The 24,115-nt window shown below is 33.8% G+C and overlaps 2 protein-coding genes and 3 non-coding genes across 9 annotated transcripts in view; 2 read left to right on the forward strand and 3 right to left on the reverse strand.

Moving 5' to 3' along the window:
• LOC110450297 (echinoderm microtubule-associated protein-like 2) overlaps nucleotides 1-6,737 on the forward strand; it is an 86,581-nt gene extending 79,844 nt beyond the window's left edge. For 4 of the 5 annotated variants that reach the window (XM_021497756.1, XM_021497772.1, XM_021497779.1 and 1 more), the window contains 9 exons: nucleotides 311-427; nucleotides 1,232-1,378; nucleotides 1,986-2,117; nucleotides 2,563-2,725; nucleotides 3,341-3,444; nucleotides 4,455-4,542; nucleotides 5,306-5,398; nucleotides 5,925-6,055; nucleotides 6,477-6,646. In XM_021497756.1, the coding sequence (XP_021353431.1) occupies nucleotides 311-427; nucleotides 1,232-1,378; nucleotides 1,986-2,117; nucleotides 2,563-2,725; nucleotides 3,341-3,444; nucleotides 4,455-4,542; nucleotides 5,306-5,398; nucleotides 5,925-6,055; nucleotides 6,477-6,626 (1,125 nt within the window). In that variant the 3' untranslated portion in view covers nucleotides 6,627-6,646. The other variant, XM_021497765.1, reaches the window with a different exon arrangement.
• Nucleotides 6,738-12,024: 5,287 nt separating this feature from the next.
• LOC110450324 (PDZ and LIM domain protein Zasp-like) lies at nucleotides 12,025-23,824 on the forward strand. Its single transcript, XM_021497799.1, has 4 exons — nucleotides 12,025-12,277; nucleotides 21,296-21,447; nucleotides 22,080-22,207; nucleotides 22,887-23,824. The coding sequence occupies exons 1-4, from the start codon at nucleotides 12,167-12,169 to the stop codon at nucleotides 22,985-22,987; spliced, it is 492 nt and encodes a 163-aa protein (XP_021353474.1). The 5' UTR covers nucleotides 12,025-12,166; the 3' UTR covers nucleotides 22,988-23,824.
• Trnal-caa lies at nucleotides 14,432-14,545 on the reverse strand. The gene is made up of 2 exons: nucleotides 14,508-14,545; nucleotides 14,432-14,477 (listed from the first exon to the last, which is right to left on the reverse strand). It is a non-coding gene; the product is annotated as a tRNA-Leu (tRNA).
• Nucleotides 15,035-15,148, reverse strand: Trnal-caa. The gene is made up of 2 exons: nucleotides 15,111-15,148; nucleotides 15,035-15,080 (listed from the first exon to the last, which is right to left on the reverse strand). It is a non-coding gene; the product is annotated as a tRNA-Leu (tRNA).
• Nucleotides 15,698-15,811, reverse strand: Trnal-caa. Its single transcript has 2 exons — nucleotides 15,774-15,811; nucleotides 15,698-15,743 (listed from the first exon to the last, which is right to left on the reverse strand). It is a non-coding gene; the product is annotated as a tRNA-Leu (tRNA).
• Nucleotides 23,825-24,115: the final 291 nt, after the last annotated feature.

A 24,115-nucleotide genomic window follows, 5' to 3' on the forward strand; every position in this document is an offset into this window, starting at 1 on the left:
GTTAAACCTGTAAAAGTACTTTACAAATCAGGTATTTCTCATGGTTAATTAGGTTCAGATCTTTATTCCACGACATGCTTCATGTAACCACGAACTCGCAAATTGTCATTTTCAAGAATTATAATTCACATGTTGTTAATCATAGCTCAAGTGAATATATATTTTGTTGATAATTAATTTCAGTTTTGATAATTGAATCCAACATGTACTTTTAACTTTTAACGGTTTCTAAAGACACCAAGCACAATCACTATAGCCTTTGTTATCCAGTAAACAGGTGACAGAAATGCGGATTGTTTATGTTTTTTAGAGAGCTGTGAACAGTCTGTGTCTGTTGCCCGACTCTACTCTGATTTCTGGGGGAGGCAAAGAATTCAAGGCTTGGAACACTAACAACAACCATTACAGGAAGACCCGAGAACGGCTGGTAAGTCATCTATACAAAAACAGTTGGTATGTCGTATATCCTGGGTACAAGATCGAATGGTAAGGCCACGATTCATACGGTGTACAGGTTTCTATAAGCCCCAATTGATTACCCAATCGTCACTTTTAAGTGATCTTCATTTCTTCTTTTTATTGGGCACCAAACTGCTCGTTCATTTTATCCCAAAAAAATAATCATGCTAATAATGTTACCCCTACATATTTAAAGTGAGAATGTATCTTTTGCAGGTTCAGAGATAATCATCTGCAGTAGATCAAGGGATGTCGTTACCCCTGAATATTTAGAGAGAACGTGTATTGTAGAGATAGCCGTCAACAAATGGCTTGGAGATACTGTTACCCCTGTAGTTTTAGCGAGAATGTGTCCTCTGCAGTTTTAGGCATATTGTGTCTCGCTTCACGATTGATGTTTTGATTCTTCTTGCTCATTGAAATGCTAGTGATGCATATCTCTTCCAAGTGATTAAGGACTAAGGAGTATAAAGTGTCTTATCTTCTGGAAAGGATTTGCTAATATCTTTCCAAATGTCATATGATAGTGTTTCAAATGTGTTGAAAACGTTATGTTGATGGTTTTGCGACCGAAAATAAAGATTTTCCAACGTTTTGGGCAAAATGTCGCAGTACTATTTAAAAACAACAACAACTGGTATATGTCACTTTGGAAGGCACTTGTTCCTTTCTGTAATACTTTGTAAGTATAGTAACGAAGTTAAAAGTCAAACTAACATAAAATGTTAATTCCTGACTGAATTTCATATGGTAATCTGATGGTTATTTACAGCTAGCTGATGGTGTCGGGGACGTGGCGTCCATTGTTTTGAAAGACAAGTCTATGCCAGAGGGAGGCAAGCCTGTGTTCTATATCGGTACTACCAACTCATGTTTACTAGAGGGATCATTTGAAGACAAGCTAAAAAAACACATAGAGGTGAGTTCATAATTACAGTTTTTTATTTTGTGTTCTTTGTTTTTGTGGGGGTTTTGTTTTGTTTTGTTCTCTTTTAATTTCATTTCGAGCCGTATCTAACACACTTAAATATTGAGCAAGACTACTTTGAATTTGATTTCTAACATCAGAACTTCATGTTTCAATGGAATAAATGAACATATTGCCATTCCTCAGAAAATAATATCCATCTTATTCCTTAGAACAATGTACGTTTGATAGAGCTTTCATTGTCTATAACTCGCACACTCCCACAGGGCCATTTCTAAGAAACTTATTCCTGAAGGGCAATGTACGTTTGATAGAGCTTTCATTGTCTATAACTGTCACCCTACCACAGGGCCACTCCTCAGAAACTTATTTCTAAGAACAACGTACGTTTGATAGAGTTTTCATTGTTTATAACTGGCACCCTACCACAGGGCTACTAAACAGAAACTTATTCCTAAGAACAACGTACGTTTGATAGAGTTTTCACTGTTTATAACTGGCACCCTACCACAGGGCTACTAAACAGAAACTTATTCCTAAGAACAACGTACGTTTGATAGAAGTTTCATTGTCTATAACTGTCACCCTCCTACCACAGGGCCACTGCGACACCGTATCATCCGTGGTGTCCCATCCTAGAGAAAACTCCTTCTTCTCAGCCTCAATGGACAGGACGGTCAAGAAATGGTCAGCCGACAAACATAAACTACTGTACACAAGGAATGTTGAGGTAGAGTCAAACTTTAATATCTGTACATGTTGTATTGATAATCTGTTCCATTTATATTGTGAAAATATATTTGTAAAATGTAAAGGTTTTGATTATTTATATATCTGCTACACAAATTGGCGAAAGTTTACCTTTTCACTTGTTAAATTTAAAATCACGATCATGGTTCCCTATCAGAAATAAATGGATTCTTAATAGCTTGACGAGTACCTTTCATGTTACACCATATCAAAGGTTATAAAATCTATAAGATCGTTGGTTATTTCTATTATTGTTGTTGATTGCAAACAATGAAGCACCTATGAAAATGTTGATTGAAAAGCACCTACTTGAATAACATTTCAATAGATGTGTCGTTTAAAAGAATTTAATACAAATACTTGCACTTTAATTTACAAGGAGGTTAATCTGTTAGACTTTGATACAAACAAATTTCTGCATTCAGAAACCATGCAGCTGTATAGATATTGACAGGAAGGGGCGCTATCTGACTATTGGAACAGCCGATGGTTTCGTCATTGTTCTCGCCGCGTCATTAAAAGAAGAAATTGCAATCATCAAGGTTGGATCGACTCCAGAGCTCATCGAGTGTGTTAAAATTTCACCAGGTACGTCAACGTGTGACCTCAAATGTAATTACAAAAACAAATTCGATTAATGGGAATTCTAAAAGTATAGAACAAAGTCTTCATAATAATGCAGTGAAATAAGTTAATAAATGTGTATGCGGAAACAGCATTACAAATGATATAAGTTTAACCTCTGTCTAACACTTGCATATTACAAACGATCGACATGTTACCTGGTATATCACAAAGGATTAAAGTGTAATATTTCAAACAACTTAACGGGTGTGTGAGTGTGTGCGGCTCCATCTGGTAAGTTTATGCAAATCAGTAATGATAACATAGTTATATCTTGCTATTGTAGAACGTTTAACACGTCACATCGATTCCCGATATGTTACATGTTTCATGGACCTTAGTATAACGTCAGATGTGGCAATAAATCTATTTCTAAATTCACGTTAACATGCTGAAAATATTGATTTAGATTTGTATGGGTAGATGAAAAAAAGTATGATTGTACAAAGGTGGTGAATCGTATGATCATTCAATCAAAATCGTTATAATTCCCTTCTAAAACAGGTTTAATAATAATCATATCTAATGGGAACTTGTTATAGACCCTGTATGTAAAACCTAATTTGTCGTGTGTTCCAGAACGAGACACGCTGGCAGTGGGCTGCCATGACGGATGTGTGTACATCTATAACGATGTCAACGACGGAGCTAAGATCGCCATCCGAAACAATACCATCTTCAAGGTAATGTCACAAACTGCACTGACCACTATAAAGTCAGAGTTATGTAACTGACAAAAATATTTGAAATCCTCAGAGTCAACTTTCTACTTTACGATATTTTTCACTTAAGAAACATCATGTCTCAAAGTATACTCAAGTTGAGTTATCTGGTATTACCCTTCATACACTAAAACGGCATGTAAAAGTAAATGATTTCGGCAAAATAAGTCTAAGAACTACCGGAATAATGGACTTAATCGGACCCGCTTGGTACTAGCCTAGAAATAGATTGTGCATTTTGGTATAAGCCTAGGAATGACCTAACGCGCTTGGTACTAGTCAATGAGAAATGCTCACAGTATGCCAAGGTATAAATTGGGCGCGCTTGGTATTACCATAGAAAAAAGATAGTAAAGAGGGAAAATATTAACTGCCTGTCAATTTAAAAATAAGTAATACCTTGGGCATGCTTAGTATTAGCTAGACATGGCGATTTACACGAATAAATGCCACAAATCTTGAGTATGTGATAAAAAGGATCTTACACTCGCTAAACATTAAATAACACACACCAAAAGTTCAAAATATAATATATATAGCATCTTACATGAGTATCCATTTTATATGTAATTTATGAAACTCGTCACGAATTTTTCATTTTTGCTCGCCAGAGGCTCGTTAAATTGTTTTTTTTTTAGACTCGTTTCATAAATCTCATATGAAATGGATACTCATGTAAGATGCTATATATATTATATTGTGAACTTTTGGGGGGTGTTATTTAATGTTTATCTGGATGTCAGCTGGTTATACTGCAACATGAATGTCTTTATTGTCGTGGGGTGTCGTTTTGTTTATTTCTTAGCTTTTTGCTTTCTTTGTGACCTGTGTGTTGAATATACTACATCGGTATGTGTTGATTAACTATACGTTCATGTCTGTAGCTGTTTTTGTTGTAAAACAGCGGCTTTAGGGTTTGAACAATATTATGAATTACCCTGATTTATCAATATTTTGTTGTGTTTTTACAGGCCAACCCTGCTCCTGTGATCAATGTTGACTGGACAACCAATAGCCATAACATACAGACTATGTCGTCAGAGTACGACCATTTCCATTGTACGTATACAGTATTGATAGAGATATCTCCTTTCCTGAGGAAAGACAGGCATTGTCGTCCATACACGACAAATTCATTTGCTATTATACAGGCTGTTTTCTTAATGCAACTTCCGTTTGAATAAATGAACCGTGTCGTCTTTATAGGGCATCATATGTTGTCAATATAAAGACAACTGTCCTAACTCGACAGCTTTCCTCCTAACCCTCCTAACATGACAGCTTCCCTACTAACATGACAGCTTCCTTCCTAACACGACATCTTCCCTCCTAACCCTCCTAACACGACATCTTCCCTCCTAACCCTCCTTACATGACAGTTCCCTCCTAACACGACAGCTTCCCTCCTAACCCTCCTAACACGACAGCTTCCCTTCCAGGTGTTATGGAGATGAGTAAATACTAATGACATCAAAATATGTTACAAACAAGTCTTTGTCCACCGTTTAAATACAATGTTGTTATATATATAAATATGTATCACATATTTATGTGAGATAATCATATATGCACAAATTATTGATAAGGTTTGGGATAGTCTTAAGCCTAGAGCCCTTTTATCAATATGGTATCATTCCGCAATAGAAAACAAATCATAAAAACTACCATCCCTGATGTTACACCAACAGTTTCTCTGTATAATTCGAGATATAAGATAAAAGAATGCTGATGATAAAACATGATGTGTGAAGATCACACTAATATCATTTTTAATAGGGAATTTATTTATCACGGCATAATTTAATATTATTTTACTCCTCAGGGGACGTGACTGACATGGTCGCCAGTAAGGCAATTACCTTTAGGGACGCTGAGTGGCAAACACAGAACGTGACAGTCGGCTACCCAGTGTTTGGTAAGTGTGGACTCGCAGGATAGCATTTCAATAAGCCTGAACTGTCACTAAGGAAACGAAAACAAAATGAAAAAAATGATATGGATCAAAGTCAATTTCAAAGGACAAATATACATTACCTCTTGTTACCATAACCGTAGCAAATTTAGTATTACAGTAAAACATGGCACAGGAGACCATAACAGGCTAGGGAAGAATCAAAAACAGAATATGTGTATCTTTGAGATTTCAATATATTATTTCCTCACCAATAGATGACATTTTTCATATCACATGACTAAGATACGATATCAATTACATATGTATGTCTGATCTTATCACATGATTTGAATATTTTACGGAGGTAAATTACTTTCCTATATATGTGTAAAACTAGGTATGACTTAAAACTAAGTTATTTATTCTGTGAACTTCTGGAGTGGGTCCTCTCTCTGCTAATAAAATATGTGTTTGTGAAATGCTGTAATATGTGCTTATAGTGTTGTGTGATATACCGATATATTTGTCTCCCACGTAAAAAAAAAAGGAATGTGGACAAATCTAAAGGACGAGGATGAGGTGAGGGTGATGGACAGATCTCGTAGTAATACCACCATCGCCGCTGGGGACGGCAAGGGAGGGATTCGTCTGTACAAGTACCCGTGCACTAGTATCAAGGTATGTAAATCACGTGTAAAACTAGATGCATATCACATCAGTATCAGCGAGAAATTTTGGTATATCGAACTCAGCTCAATAAATTATCTCGTATCTGTAAGCTAGTTTTTTTAATTTATAATATATATATTGTTATCCCAATATTATTTATAAGGTTACACTATACCCATTTACAATAAAGACGCTACACCGTATATGTTAACGGAGATGCACAGTGTAATGTGTTTGACCATGAAATATATGATCAGTCGTTGAGTTTAAAAATATGTTTAATTCAGTTCGTTGATTGTTTGCCTGTTTGTTATGGTCCTTGTTCAAGTGTGCATCGATGTAAACTTGTGACCAGGAAATAATCCAGATCGATTTGTTAAGAAATGCTCACTTTGACTAATAAAATGATTACCTTTTTTGTGTTCACCAGCCCGAGTTCAAGATGACTAGGATGTATTCGAATGAAGTGACCGCCCTCAGTTTCCTCGCAAGGACAGATCGACTGATATCGTGTGGCGGGCAAAAATCCGTCTTAGCGCAGTGGAAAGTAGAGAAATACATCACAGCTAATGAGCATTAAGCTTACAAACACGCTGTCCAATAAACATTAAGCTTACAAACACGCTGTCCAATAAGCATTAAGCTTACAAACACACAGTTTACTGTGGTGACCAAGGAGTTTTCACCATACAGAAGATTACATCATGGCGACCAATGAACATTTTGCATAATAAGTGTCCTCCATCGTGACATATAAATATCTGGCCTACATAAGTGTTCACCATGGCGAGAAATGAGCATTTTGCATACAAAAGTGTACATCAAGGGGACCAATGAACATTCGGCATAGAAAATGACAGCTATGGCGAAAGATCACCTGTATATGTTAGAGTGTGGAGAAAGGTATCGTCGTCCTCAGTAAACTGTTATATTAGCATACAAATTAAAAACATAAAACAATAACATGATAAAATGCGAAAGACGAGGGCACAGTTTAGGACTTAATGGATTACTGTGAAACTGATTTAATGATAAGTTATAACTTTTTTGTAAATTGTATATTCATATATGTTTTGTATATTTTGCACTTTGTAGAATTTTGCTCATGACAAAGGTATATTATTTTATCAGTGTTAAATACAGTTAAGCTTTATTGTTGAACACTTTTGACTGTGATAATTCAATAGATATATGTGTCCTTTATCAGTAGTATCTCCCTTGTAACGTACACCCGTCCATTCTAGTGCTTTGTTGGTATGTTTTTATATGTTCTCAACTGTCACTATTAAAGTGTATTTTCTTGTTGTGAATGTCCTAAAGGGCACGTTTAAGCTTGACAGGATGTTTCATTTTATTGACAAAGTCAAGTTATGTCGATATATCTTGTTAATTGTGGAACTTGACATAACAGTGAAGTTAATCTTTCTCATCTAGCATTTAAAGTTTGTTTTTTAACTCGGATCAAAATAGGTCTTATCTTTTCGGAACAAATAGCTAATACTCATACATGCAATCGAGTAAAAAACGTGTAATAAGTTTTATATACGATATAAAATTGTTTACCTTATTTGACCTTATTTTGATTACCAGTATTATGTAGATATTGACTAATAAACTACGCTGGACTTCCTACATGAGAATCCTCAATCTAAATGTCATATCTTACGGTCATCACCACCTGATTTCCAACTCTAAGAGTCCAGGGTCTACCCTGAACAAAGACGAGCTCACTTCGATTCCATGGTCTACCCTGATCAAAGACGAGCTCACTAAAATTCCAGGGTCTATCCTGATCAAAGACGAGCTCACTAAGATCCAATGGTCTATCCTGATCAAAGACGAGCTCACTAAGATTCCAGGGTCTACCCTGATCAAAGACGAGATCACTAAGATCCAAGGGTCTATCCTGATCAAAGACGAGCTCACTAAGATTCCAGGGTCTACCCTGATCAAAGACGAGCTCACTAAGTTATTAATCGTTGATGACGGACATTCTTTCGTTGATTTGACGGGAGACGTTTTGGTGCGACATGCGGTGCCTGATACTATCTCCCTCCCTGAGAAACCGCTGGATTTTTGAGGAAATTAGAATGGGGTCTTCGCTTCGTTTTGATGTCTGATTTGTTTCTACCGTGCTAATCCTTTCGAGCAAATATTATGTTTAGATGCAGATCGTTGACTTGTTGACGTTTTGACATGTATGTTCGATATAATTTACTCAGTATATATTATATTAAGTATTTTGCCAGGTTACTTACTGCACAGGTGATTAAATATATTTTTGTCAGTAACATAGATATCTTGCCAATGAAACATCATATTTGATCATTAGCTTTGTAATATTATTAGAACATCTGTAGTTCTTTGTTTATTACTGATGTTAGCTAGGTGTTCAGATAAGTTAAATTATGTCATAGTCTTGGTTTTTAATGTTATCAAAATATAACATACAAAAGCTATCGAAGTTTTCACTTTTTACGTGATCATACAATGTTATGTTTAATATGCAAGACATTTTACAATAATCAAAACCATATACGTCTTTAGCCCTATTGATGACGCGCCTATTTCAGTTTCTTTGATAGAAAAACTGGCTATATCACTTTCCATTCATGAAATTACGCTTTTGATGGCGCGATCAGGTCGATTTCAAATAATTCATATTTAAACGTATATAGGGCGTCAAGTCTTTTTTTTATTAAATTAAACTGTATTTATCTTTACAACTGTTGTGAAACAAGTTGTATAAACTTAAATTAATCACTCCTGTTGGCCCGGAGAGTAGCGCGCAAGGGGTCTTAATATGAATGGAAACGGGAGTATCTGGAGAAAGCCCATGTGGTCGGGCAGGTGACTCGAACCCTTGCCGCTTTGGTGAAAGGCAAGTGCGTTATCCACTGCGCCACCAATTCACCCTGTTTTATGTACGTAGGTAGTAGATTCAGTCCCTTTTCTCAAACTAGCTTTGTTGACGAAATTATGCTTTTTATGCCGGATATGTTTATTTTCGATTTTTTAAAGCACATATTTTTTATTTATTGTTATGTCCTTCATGTATGTATATTTTTGACACATTCATTTGAAAAATTATAATGTTATTTGATATAGTTTAATTTGTCATCATAATACTTGTTTGATTATTTGTATAATTTAGGTTTTTGTCAGAATGTTTTCTTCCATTTATATTTAACAGTTATCATATGGAATATTCAGATAAGAATGTAGATGTGGTTTACATTATATTTAAAATATGTTGGTCTATCTTGTCTCAAAGATTTTCCTGAAAATGTGACCTTTTCAGGAAATACATGCAAATTATCGTAATTGATTAAAGATGTACTATTTTTTATATTATTATAAACGTAATTTCTGGAGAGAACATCTATTGTCTTGTTTGATAGTCAGACTGTGATATCATTTAAAATTAAATCTATCTTCTCTATGTCTATAAAATATAAATTATTCATGGTGATTGTTTGTTTGTTCTTAATAACACGTTGTATATCATAAACATATATGAACTACACATCTGTACACAGTTGAGACACAAAGTACATTATGGTAGCTCCACATGACGGGGTATCAAACAAAGTACATTATGGAAGCTCCACATGACGGGGTATCAAACAAAGTACATTATGGTAGCTCCACATGACGGGGTATCAAACATGTACTTCAGGTTATAGCATACGAATTTCGTGTGGTGTATTCATCAATTGAACAAGGTATTAAAGGTGTCACAAAAATTATGGCAAGTACAACGACACATAAAAATATCCAATAACTACCCTATAAAGAAATACGCAATATGTAAACTCTGGATTTGTCATGGTAAAAGCCACACATTCACGAACAATCGTTTTGATTTAATACATTTTAAGAGATTTAACATAAATGAGTACTGAAAAGTGATCCAATATTTTCATGGAGTGTCATTTTGGAAAAAAGAACATTTTCATCAATGATTTATGATACCTCCAGACATTCCCGCTGTGTCAGCTTTGGTTAAAAACTTGTGAACTGAGATCATTGGTGATAAACTTTCTTGGATCTGACCTATTTTACATGAACCATTATTTCATATCAAAAACGTCATGCAAAATTATTTTTATAAGTAACCATTCAATGTAACTAAATGTTTAAATTTTACATACGCTGAGACTAAAAACGGACAGACTAGAAGGTAGGACATTTTCGTGATATCTGGTAGAGGGGGACGGGAAACTACACGGGGAGTGTTTTCCTAAATAAACCAGCGATGCCTTCATCTAAATACACGCTTGCATTCAAGCTTTCAATCAATCATTCATTCATCTATAAATCCATGTATGCAATCATTCAACTAAATAATTCTAAAGCGTCATACACATTCAGTAAACTTTGAAAGGGAATGTTTTATGTTCGGCTTAACCTCGGAGCCTTTTACATGGGCGTCGAGAATATTGTTGTTACAGTTTCGTCACGGATGAGGGGCGTCGACATATGAAGGAAATGTAGTTGGAGATAGTCAAAGATTATCTTCTAAATGGCAAAGGAATATCTCTATCTTTTTATAAATGCTTAATACCAAACTTTCGAAAAAAAATCATAAATATAACGAAGACGGTTGCATTTTCATTCAATATGTTATTGCCCGTTTTAGTTACATTGTTACTTGAATGCAAATAGCAATTCATGATACATATTGCATTAAAAATACATCAATTTAGATAGAAGCAATTCTACTATTCTCCTCATCATCTGTTCAATTACTAGGACTACTTAAGTATTGGTGCCTTAGCATTAAAAGAAAGAAATATTGACTAGTAATTTCATTTAGTTTTTTTTTATTTTGTTGATGGAATCTTTTTCTCATTTTCTCATTTGCGTATTACAATTACACATGAGGAATGTCTTTCATATCATTAACTTATAGTCCCAGATCTCTCGCGCTGTATTGTTGTTCTATCTATAAATCATTGTTATGCTACTCCTGCGGGAAAAGGCATGATCAAATATACAAACCAACCATACACCAATTCCTAAAAACAAAATATTTAAAAATATTATAGTATGGCATTACAACAAATCACAACAAATATCACAACAAACGTTAAAAGGATACGTCCTGTTTCTACTATTTGCAGATTATTGAAATGTATGGAAATGTAACAATCATTGTTTAATTAACAAAAGCATAGTACATCGTTACACAGCCGTGCCTGCTCAATCAACACATTGTACGTGGCATGCTTTCTTAGTGATTCATTAATTATGAATGGCATGTAACACCCTCCTATAGTATAAATATATACCAGGATAGTTGATAGAGTATATGTAATATATATAGTCAACCTAATCCCAAAGATGATTAACCGTCGATGATGGTAAATAACATTAACAAAGGGCACCTTGTTATAATAACAATACTTGTCATCTTGACGTTAATATTTGATATCATATCAATAATACATATACGAAAATAGAATACAACAAAGAAAACAATAATTAATTATCACATTCCATTGATTAAGTTGACTTCTACAATCTGCATTTCAATGTTAAACCTGAATATAAAAGACATGAACCGGTTTTAAAATGAGATGTTTGGAAGCTGGCTAAGCTTTACTATTTATGTCGGATGTAAAGGCCCTCTGGTGACGAAATCGAGTGTATTGAGGGGTGTATGTGTGACGAATACAGCAGAAACGTCAGGGATTCTGACATACAATGAGTACGTGAATAGTAAGGCTCATACTTTATCGCTGGCTAGCTTAACGTCATGATTCTGATAACACAGAGAAATTATAAAGGTTTATCTTAAAACATTAAAAATTGATTCCCTTAATACTTTTCAGAAATCTTAATTTGACATAATGTACAAAATAAAGATAAAGCTGATAAATTCATCCAAACAATTATTTGAAATATTTGCTATGAAGATGACAATACTTTGAGTGATCGAGCCCGGGGGCATACAAAGGCTTGTGTGTATGTCTGTTCGTCTATAGGTATATAGTTGTAACACACAGCACAGCCGTACATGTACCGTACATAGCAGCCTGGCCGCCGAGATCTTCGACACCCTGTTTACATTCCAGCGTTTTCTTTATCACTAGATTCATAAGAATACTTGGGAAAATGGCGGATGGGTCGATTCCGATTTTACTTAGAAGATTTGATACAAGTCAGCCATGGGGATTCAAGATGCAAGGAGGTGTAGACACAGGTTGTCCAATCCACGTGGCGCAGGTGTGTATGGTCGTTTGTCACCTTTACTGATAGAAAAACGCATTTTGTTACTTTGTAGGGTTTTAGTAATCATATTATAAAAAACGGATGGTGAAATAATATTGTAAAACCCCTATCTACTAATTCATTTTCTAGTTCATGTTATTCTGCACATTCCATTGCTATTATACACTTCAATACATTGCTATTATACACTTCAATACATTGCTATTATACACTTCAATACATTGCTATTATACACTTCAATACATTGCTATTATACACTTCAATACATTGCTATTATACACTTCAATACATTGCTATTATACACTTCAATACATTGCTATTATACACTTCAATACATTGCTATTATACACTTCAATACATTGCTATTATACACTTCAATACATTGCTATTATACACTTCAATACATTGCTATTATACACTTCAATACATTGCTATTATACACTTCAATACATTGCTATTATACACTTCAATACATTGCTATTATACACTTCAATACATTGCTATTATACACTTCAATACATTGCTACTTTAAGTATCACATACGAGTTTGTAGGTTGTATTAGGCAGCCAGTCTCAATCAATCATGCTACATTATGTAGATTGTGAACGAAATATTCACCATTTTCTCACAATTCTTATATCATTTTTATTCTAATAGCAGAGTCTTGCAAAACAATGCAAATTCAAAACACCCTTAAAATTGCATTCTGTTATATATGTGTAGCAAGTCTACAATAATAGCCTATGACATTTGGAGAAGATTTATTTTAATTATTGCTATATTTTTCAGTTTCGACTAGGCATTGGATTAAAATGACGTAAGAAAAAATGACCTGATAATTTTTTCACAATCCTATCAATCGAGAAAACATTAACTAGTTGGGATAGACTGTGGTACTAAATGTGACACATGTGCTAGTAGCATAACTGATATTAGTTTGTTTTTTATTATAATTATCGTTTTATCAATGTACATATGGTATTCAGAAACTCCTAACAACATAACTAATGTATTATATTATACATTAGAATTACTTGGTGACCTCTAAGATGGATATGTGATAGAAAATAAATGAAAATAACATAAGAAAAGTATATTTCATCCCAAACCAACACGTCTGATTAACTCTACTTATCATTCATGATTTGGAATGTGGTTCAGAAATATCTTTCAACGTATACAATGAATAAGTGTATAACATCCTTATTTATATCCAAAAACCGAAAAAACAAAATCCCTAAATATTCAAATTGCTATGCGATATACACAGGCACGTGGAATGTGTGTTCACGTCTACTACATTTTTCTATCTATGATAACAGATGTATACATCTGATGTAAACAAATGTGTATCTTAGCTAACATTCAAAAGATAAAACACGATACGTTGGTAAATGCTGTGCTTTGTCCTGGCTACTGTTACTAATACCGACGTTGTTGTGGTTTTATCGCAGCATTTTATTGAGATGAAAAACAAATTGCCTCTTGTTTATATCTCCGCTTGGAAGGCAATAGAAATACCTCCCAAACCTGTAGATAGCACACATAGGCCTGAACAGCTTACAGCAACTTCTTCATCTCTGAGACAACACAATTGTCACTATGTATAGTAAATCATATACGTATTCTCGTACTTAACCGTCCACTCTCTGTATTTCACCCTCTAAATATAAACGTTTGAACAAATGAAACGCTATAACTATACGGTTCCCACTAAAGCTAACCAGGCTTAAGGTGTTGTAGCCTGCACATGCTTGTGTGTGTGTGTTACTACATCATCATTTACACACATACCGTAGATAAGGTTCCGCTTCCTACACTGCACGCGCTAGTCCGATCGGATTACATTTTGCCTAATATAGCTCACCATGCGGTTATCTTCGAGTAATCTCCCGTTGAACATCGAGACAGATCAGCAGGCATCGATATCTGTCGGCGATCAGCTACTTTGAATATTGAACAGTGTACGTGTTACATCATAAATTATTATCACCAATACTGGTACATAATCAGATAAAAATCGACTATATTTGAAATAATATTTCACGAAACCGCAATTAAAATGTTGAAAATTTTAAATAATGTCATGCTTTATCCAAATGTATTCAATATTAAATCATTACTCAAAAAAGATATAAAAATATCAGTGTCAGAAGTGGGATTCGAACCCACGCCCACATACGTGGACCAGAACACTCGTCTCACAGTGTGAGAAGGCAGTGCCTTGAGTCTGGCGCCTTAGACCGCTCGGCCATCCTGACTTGATATGCAAACAGTATATATACCTGACGCAACCTGTTTAATTATGATACTGTGTGATGCAATTATGACACCGAAATAAACCATATTGACTGACTATTTATCATTTGTTGGACCTAATGAACTATTTAAAAAAAATCGGTATGATTAAAGTCAAAATGAATTATAGTTATGTCGTATCCATAAATTTCTAGGTAATTTTCACTACTGTTAAACAAACTAGGAATACAAAATACTACTTTGAGGAATTAGCAGTGTTACATCATAAATTATTTTCGTTAATTTCGGTACATATCTCTTCTTAATGACTTTATTTTGTCGACTGATTATTCATCACTACCGCATACTTTACAGGAATCCGACTCCAGTCGAATTTATTTGAAATGATATGTTATGAAACAACAATACAATGTTGGAATTAAAAAAACATTAAGTATTATGAGATTTATTCAATATTTATTAATATTTAAACAAAGATATTAAAATATAAGTGTCAGAAGTGGGATTCGAACCCACGCCCACATACGTGGACCAGAACACTCGTCTCACAGTGTGAGAAGGCAGTGCCTTGAGTCTGGCGCCTTAGACCGCTCGGCCATCCTGACTTGATATACAAGCAGTATATATACCTGACGGAACCTGTTTAATTATGATAGAATATAACGTGTTTGTAGGTTATACTGTGTGATGCAATTGTGACACCGAAATAAACCATATTGTCTGACTATTTATCATTTTTGGACCTAATCAACTAATTTAGAAAAATCCGTTTGATTAAAGTCAAAGGATCTATATTTCACAAGCGAAGGAAAGATTTTGAAAATTAATTATAGTTATGTCGTATCGATAAATTTCAAGGTAATTTTCACAACCGTTAAACAAACTAGGAATACAAAATACTACTTTGAGGAATTAGCAGTGTTACATCATAAATTATTTTCGTTAATTTCGGTACATATCTCTTCTTAATGACTTTATTTTGTCGACTGGTTATTCATCACTACCGCATACTTTACACGAATCCGACTCCAGTCGAATTTATTTGAAATGATTTGTTATGAAACAACAATACAATGTTGGAATTAAAAAAAAAAAAGCATTATGAGATTTATTCAAAATTTAATAATATTTAAACAAAGATATAAAAATGTAAATGTCAGAAGTGGGATTCGAACCCACGCCCACATACGTGGACCAGAACACTCGTCTCACAGAGTGTGAAGGCAGTGCCTTGAGTCTGGCGCCTTAGACCGCTCGGCCATCCTGACTTGACATGGTATATATACCTGAGAGTACCTGATCAACTATGATATGAGCAATCCTGGCAGTAGGTAGTACTGTACGATGTTATTTTGATACCAAAATAAACAATATTGACTGACTATTTCTTTTTTTCTGAATTATTTAGCCATGTTGAAGATTCATTATTGATTTCACCTAATCAAATCCGTATGAATAAAGTCATTGGATCTATATTTCACAAGTGAATGAAAGCTTTGAAAAATTTATATTAATTATGTCGTATTCATAAATTTCGATTTAATTTTCACTATTACTGTTAAACAATCTAGGAATACAATATATATGTATATACTATTTTGTAAGGCCTAGCGGACGATCTGAAAAATTTGTTTTTATTCTATATTTTCCTTCGCAAGGACTTATTTATTTATTATCTACTATGTATATATATATAGAAAAGAAAATTGTTGAACCTAGCCCTCCTATAAGCATATACACGTAACATGCCTGGAGTATCTAGGATGGTTACACGCTCAACAAGTCACTACTTCATGATGTTCCTATTTTATACAAAATAGAATGCTTACAAAATCGTTATAATCTATAAGTGGTTCTATCAATCTGAATTACATTTATAAATCTATTTTCTAATAAAAGGTCTTAATCCATTGTATCAGGTATTGATGACGGGCGTAGACTTCGGTTTCTTCAAAGTAAAGTGCAAGTTAATAGTTTATTGGTCAACAGGATGCATTCATCCTGAAACTAAAAATAAACTCTATGCTAGCAAATTACCTGCGACATGTTGATTCCGTGAGAAGTGGAGTGTTATGTAATACAAATGAGGAAGAAGAGAAGTGAACGATCGCGACCTTAACGTGATCATTGTTTTCAAAGTCTATGTATAGTGTAAAGTTATTGTATTGAAAGTCAGTGGTGGCATTTTTAGTTTACGTTCTGTTGGACAAATGTGGTTCAACTAGGCCTCAGAAATAATATTCAAGAACAAATAATTTTTCAATATTCACATGAATTTTAAATTAAAGGATAAATCACTACTTGATCTGAAACGATGTGAATAAATATCTTCTCTTAAGAATTTAGCAAACATCGTCTGTATTTCAATATTTTTTTTATTTTTTTTTTATTTTTTTTTATTTTTTTTTTTTCATTTCATAGACATATACATATTAGACATACATCAACATATTATACAAGTAATTTCAAACACACATCAAATACATACATATATCCACATCTGTGCTCCTGTCTCCACACCGTCTCACCTTCAATTCATATAAGCCTTAGTACATAATTAGGCCCACATTCCTATACTCAAAAGTATGCTTAAGCACATATACATACAACATATACACACAAGATACACACATATATACACATACATACGCACAACACACATACATACATACTCCACACACACTGCATATACATACATGCATCATTCATACATACATGTACATACATCTGCACACACATCCACGCCTATACACATACTGTACAATGCATCACATGTATGCATAATAATGCAGCATACATATATATCGAGCGGTGAAGAAACATTCTTTCGTACCTACACATAAAAAAGTAAAGAGGGAAATCTAGGCAAAGGCAAAAGCAGCTGGCCAGAAAGAAAAAAGAGAAAAAAAACACATATATCTATTCTAAGAACAGAGACCATTTGCCCCATATCCTTTGAAACTCATCACATTTATTTTTCTGTTGGTATATAAGATTTTGTATTCTAATTCCCATTTGTATGTGAGTTTTCAAAGTATTCAATTGTAAATCTTTCTTTAAGCATCTAGAATTGTAAATATATTGTTTTATTATAAGTAGCAAATAATTATCTGCTATATGGGCCTTTTGATTATCTCTATATTTGCCAAACAGAAACATAATTTTTTCGAAAACTAAATCAATATTTTGTGTATTTAAATATATTTGAAAATTTTGGAGTAATTCCTGGGTCTTATCACATTCCCACAGAAGATGTATTATAGTTTCTCTTTCTGTTTTACAAAAAGTACAATCTCCATTTTCAGTTAAACCAACTTTTTGTGTATATGAATTAGTAGTCAAAATTCTATGGTTTATCCTATATTGTAACCATAAAAGCTTTGAGTTTTCAGTGGTCTCAAAAAGACATTTGTAAACTAATCTCCAATCTTCCACAACTATTCCCAATGAGAGATGACATTTTACCTGTGCAGCTGGTTGAGTATTGTTTTTAATGAGTACTTGATATACATCCTGTGCTCCTCTTGTACTTTTTAAAACTAATTTTAAATTTATAGGTACAAAAGGTAAAAATACTCTCTCTCTCTATATATATATATGTATATTTAGTCCCTGTCGATCATCATATTTGCGAATAGCTGCAACCAATCCCTGATAAGTTAAAAAAAAATGTCCTGATATCATATCTGGTATTAAACTCTTCATGTGAATAAATAGATCCATTATGTCTAATCATATTATGTACATGTGTTATTCCTTTAGAGTACCAGGTTTTATAGAGCACTGTTTGCCNCCCCCCCTCGTTTGGACATTTTGTTAATACATCTCTTTTGACACGATCTGTTTTACTATTCCACACAAACTCGTATAAAATACTATTTAATTTTTTAATGAAAACTTCATCAGGGTTTGGTAATGCTATAAAAAGATGATTCATTTGGGATATCAGAAGGGATTTTACAATTGTTATTCTTCCAATTGGAGTTAATATTCGTCAATATTAGTTAATAAAAACTAATCAATATAGAAATATTAACATAGAAATTAATGTATTAATATTTTCTCAAACGTTTAAGGAAACTTAAATTAAGAACGTATATTTCTCAAATTGTTCTTAAGTTAATTTGACACGATGATTGGGGTTAAAATATTACATAAACCAGAAAACTCTCGTCATGCCTACAATGGGACTTGTACAACTCCTAAGGGGTTCTCCTTAAAATCTACCAAATATCGACTACATTTCTATATTTGTTTATCAATCAATAGTAATCAATATAAAAATACTTAACATAAAATTATTGTGCTTAAATATTCTCAAAAGAAAATTGAATCAAGAACGCCTATTTCTGAAATTGTCCACTAGTTAATTTGACACGATAATTGATGTTAGAAATATTACACCATACCACTAATGAATCTTTTCGTCCTACCTGTGATGGAACATGGTCACTTCTAAGGGGTCAACATGACATCGCTTGGGAGGTAATAAACTTTAAAAACTTGACTGGTCTAAATACGCCTGTCTCGAAGATACGCTTCTCAAAGCTATAATGAAAAAGGTATCTGTGACTGCATATCATTGAAAGGTGAAACAAACAACGTAATTAGCGACTGCGTCTGTTAATTAATGGTTATGTCACACCGGTACACTACACAGACGATTACACTATTTATCCTTATGTGTTTCATTGCTGATCTGCTTTTAATGTTTAATTATCTATTTTGCTACCCTTAGTATACATAAACACCGATTGTCACCTGCAATATATTTGCTTTGACAAACTCTGTACTGTTGATGAAATAAACATTACATGACCAAACTGGTACACACCTGCACATTATATCATGAATCTTACTTATAAACTATTCTTGCTTCAATACGTATAAAAATAATAATAAACATACATTGTTGATTAAATATACATGTTATACCAGACTAGTTCAAACCTTTTTCATGCTGTAATGCATAAAAATATTATACATACCATTCAAAACCATCCATTCATACAACCTCTCTCCATGCCATGTCTGGAATGAAACCTCTTACTGAAGCCTGGACCATACCTCCACCAGCAAGTCCCTGGATCTCCTCATAAGATCTTATCTGTAAAGGCTGGTTACCTTTTAGCCACACGTCAGTTTAACACACAAGCTGGTATAGACTAACATAACAATATCAGCAAAACATAGAGTTGTCTATGTCTCAAATCGAAATATGCCTTTTTAATCCCTAACCAATGGTCAATATTTAACTTTTTATCATTCATGTTATATAAGATCGTTGAAATAAAATTATAAATGTGTTAAGCTGAGTAGTTTTTAGAAATTTAAAAACTGAAATTGAAGATAAACAACCTGTGCGCATTGATACACGTCTTTTGAGGAAATAGTTGGAGGATGAACAATATTCCATCATAAACTTCCAGGGGCTTGTCTGGGGTTGTACAGAACGTCGACTTAAATATCACCCTAATGAGGAAATGGTTCAAACACACATCATTTACCAGATTTGTCAGACTATATATCAGTTTATAATACTCAAATTTTGTAAAAACTTGGTTTGAAATATTAAACTTTAAAGTTAAAATATCTGTTTTGTTTGTTTCTGTACACGAACAAAGGAAAGCGTGTTAACACCGTAACATCACACAGCATGAAAGAAAATTTACGATTATCTATCTACAAATGTTTTTCGGAGATATCCATTTTTTATTATACATAGCAAGTCATATTAAGATATAAGCTTTTATTTATAAAATATAAATCTACAAATTCCTCAAAGCGCCCCTTAAAATTAATTGCAGACGTCCTGGTGATAACAGGTTTAGATATAGACATTTTATCACCAGTCAGCTGAATCATACCGTCAGTTAAAACCTCCCACCTTCACGTCAGTACTCAGTAACTGTGTGTCTGGGAGCCTGAGGATTCGACAAGGTAAGGTTAGCAGTCATGTAAAATTCGAAAGAGACATTACTTTTACTGGAAAAAAACGAGAAAGAAAGGAAGATTATACAATGCTCGTCATAGGTTCAATCCAAAGTAAAAATGTGAACATCGTCACCATGTTTTGATTGCCCACAGTGCCACTATTCGACAAAACTGTGATAGAAGATTGTCAGGAGGAAAAATGACGGATGCCAAATTAAACCTTTATCAATATTTGTATAGACGCTATGGGTTCTGCAATATTCTTGTAGAGTATACAAGCAAATAGTTTTATCAAGGGGCGGATGATACCATTCCTTTCTACAGGTTGCCGAACATACGAATATGTAATATTTTTGTAGAGCATCTGATAATAGCCTTACAATGTCATCAACATAGGTCAAAGTGTTATTTGCATATGGCTGCTTTCGGGTTTTTACGTGTGTGCGCAAGCACATGTGTGGTAGCCATTACCATATTTGATGCATTTAGTAAAATCTATTGACATCGACATGTGATGTATTAAGGCCAAACTTGGTGCCTTCCCTGACAGTTTGAGTTACTACAATAAGGGTATAGTATACCTCATAAAATTGATGATTGGTACTTGAGGTATACACATGTATATACTTAACGTTAGTCGGCTGTAGTAAGACTCATTGATGTATAAGGGGATCTTACAGTTGCTACATGCTGCTAAGGAAACATTAAGAAAAAACATATTTTGCGTCACGATTTTATTTTTAAATGTCTCTCGATCTATTTTGGTGTCTGCTGTGTGTGCTGACATTAAATGCTATTTTCGTGTGTTGTACTTGTAGGTGAATCCCAAAAGCATATCTGGTCAGGCTGGGCTACAGAACGGTGACCTTATTATTTCTATAGGAAAGATGGACATCACTGGGTCGACCCATCAAAATGCTCGTGACGAAATGATCCGCAGCGGAAATGACATCGATCTCACCGTACGGAGGTAAGGAATGTGACGTATTAAACATACTGTTTCATAAATGTATACTCCATCATATGCTCCTCGGAATATACATCCTGAAAGGAATTCCTCGTCGTAAACGACATAAAAGGGTACTATTAAAAAATATATCACGAATAATGAAACATATTCTAGTCGTTCAACAATAATGAAAAAAACGATATAATTCCATACCAGCCAAAACAATTTCATTTTTTTCTGCAAGTGAACCTTTCAAAATAGGTTTTGAAATTATAATCAAATGTGGAAAATGCTTTTACCTTGGCATTTTCTTAGACTTGATATATTAAATAGTTATAGTAAGATTATATCCCTTAAGTGACACAACTGGATACATATAACAACAGACAATCAAATGTTATATAATATTACGTCATTACTTTGTAGAGCCTATGGCAACAATGACCTATCTTCAATATTTCTAGAGGTTTTGAGACTGACTTGATGAAAAGTAAAAATAAGAGATTATATTTATGTTAGAATAATAATGATAATAATATTAATTCGAGGTTCTTATATACCGCTGTATCACAACCTAGTTTGTAGGTCTCTCAAAGCAATTCACAAATTATTATCCGTGGTTAGACTATATTTATTTCTTGTAACTGGAACAGGGGAGGCGTGGCGGTGAAACCTCAACCTCCACCGGAACCGGAAGAGGAGGACGGAGGAGCCTTCCGTGATGTACAACCAAAGACATATCAAATCCTTGAGAAGGAATTGCCCCAAGCGGCCGCAACAGGTAACGTTGTTAGCTCGCGCAATCAATATCTGTTTTACATCCCTAACAAAAGTACAGATTACAATTTATTAAAATGAATACAGTCATATTTAAGTTATAAGCTCTTTACAACGTGTACAACAAACGAAATATATATTACATTAGCATAACATAACATGTCTGTTTCTTGGTCTTCAGCATCAATGATATAATTTAATTAGTGACAAAGACATACAACACAATTAGTGACAAGGTAATATAAATAGATATCATACAAGTATTGACTTTACAAACACTTCATTTCGTCTTAAAGGTGAATGTTAGTAGTTGTTTCAATACCAAGAATACTTGCCATCGACAACTATGTAGCCACTGTATATGGACAAAACTAAGAAATGCTTAGGTGGAATATTTTGTTTTGTTATGGTTTTCAACTTGAATCAGTGCCGTAGTTTATTTACAATATTTTGAAGAATACAAATATGGAAAGTCAGTAAAATCAAATTATGTAAATTCTATTATTATTACTACAGCATCAATACCAATTATGGATAAGTTGGTCTAGTTGGCCAATCAGATGGTTCGTCGTTAATGTCCTGTAATAATACCCTCCTTTCAAATTTTGTTAGTTTTGTTTTTATGCTGTCCTGATGTTTTTATTCTTTTGTTTTTTTTTCTGTTTTACTCTGTATCCTCTCAGGCGCTAGACCAGCATCCATCTTTGATAGGAAGAAGCAGCAAAGGTCCGAATACACCAAAACTGATAAATCGGGATACATGAAGGCATATGGACAACAGTGAAATGGAGTTATTTCCCCTGGTAACAAGGCGAACTCTTTAGAAATAGCCGGACGCCGTTGTTGATGGAATTATAAAGAGAAGACGACGATTCCGTCGACTGAGTGTGACAAAATGTCACTCTTATAACATCGAAGCGTCGTCGATAGCTGGTCTTAATATAAAGATGTAAATTCGTTGAATACACTAATATCAATGCCAGCTTGAGGATGAAAACAAGGATTCCTGAATCAAATACTCGGAATGTATTGTTATGCAGTTTATTTATTATCGGAGACAGTTGTTTGTGGCATATAACATAAATGTTATTCCGTGTATTGTGGCAAGTCCTGGACAATGTAATTATCGTTTTATTCTGGTGCTATATGACGTTCGTTATGTTGAAGTTATTATATGTACATTGCCAAACAAGAGGTAAATCGGAGTAAACTTTTCCAGAATCTTCATTGGTTTAAAGGGAACATCTGACATATCGCGTAATGGTGCTAAGTACAACAATAAGTAAGAAGATAAACATCTGAACGACTGATTCTTACTTATATTTATATTATGGTTTTGATATAGATCATTCTAATCAAGCAGGGTTTTTTCCTGTTTTCAAATTTTAAAGAACAAATCACCAAACATAAACTATATTCGCTTGTTCTGAATTTAGCAACATACTACCAACAAAAACATCTCGGTATCTTTTTAATAACACTAATCATCAACTTCAGTAAGAGGCTGTAGTTGTACACACTCGTTTAAATGTGTTGTGATATCCATGTCTATATATGTATGCTTATATATTTCTACGCAAAGTTTATTTATTTGTCAATAAAATGATACAAGTTTGTTTGAGCATGTCTTCTTTCAATTCGACATCTTGTAATTAGAGAAAATAAATACACTTCTGTTCTGTATTTCCATTGACACAAAGAAATACACTACTGTTCTGTTTTTCTATTGACACAAAGAAATACACTACTGTTCTGTTTTCCTATTGACACAAATAAATACACAACTGTTCTGTATTTCGATTGACACAAAGAAATACACACCTGTTCTGTATTTCCATTGACACAAATAAATACACACCTGTTCTGTATTTCCATTGACACAAATAAATACACTACTGTTCTGTATTTCCAT

Source organism: Mizuhopecten yessoensis, unplaced genomic scaffold (assembly GCF_002113885.1).
Source record: "Mizuhopecten yessoensis strain PY_sf001 unplaced genomic scaffold, ASM211388v2 scaffold523, whole genome shotgun sequence".
In the NCBI taxonomy this organism is placed as follows: Eukaryota; Metazoa; Mollusca; class Bivalvia; order Pectinida; family Pectinidae; genus Mizuhopecten; species Mizuhopecten yessoensis.

Coding starts and splice junctions, on each gene's coding strand:
- LOC110450324 (XM_021497799.1), top strand. CDS start 12,167: ATGGCGGATGGGTCGATTCCGATTTTACTTAGAAGATTTGATACAAGT. Junction 12,278..21,295: donor GTCCAATCCACGTGGCGCAG/GTGTGTATGGTC, acceptor TTGTACTTGTAG/GTGAATCCCAAAAGCATATC. Junction 22,208..22,886: donor GCCCCAAGCGGCCGCAACAG/GTAACGTTGTTA, acceptor GTATCCTCTCAG/GCGCTAGACCAGCATCCATC.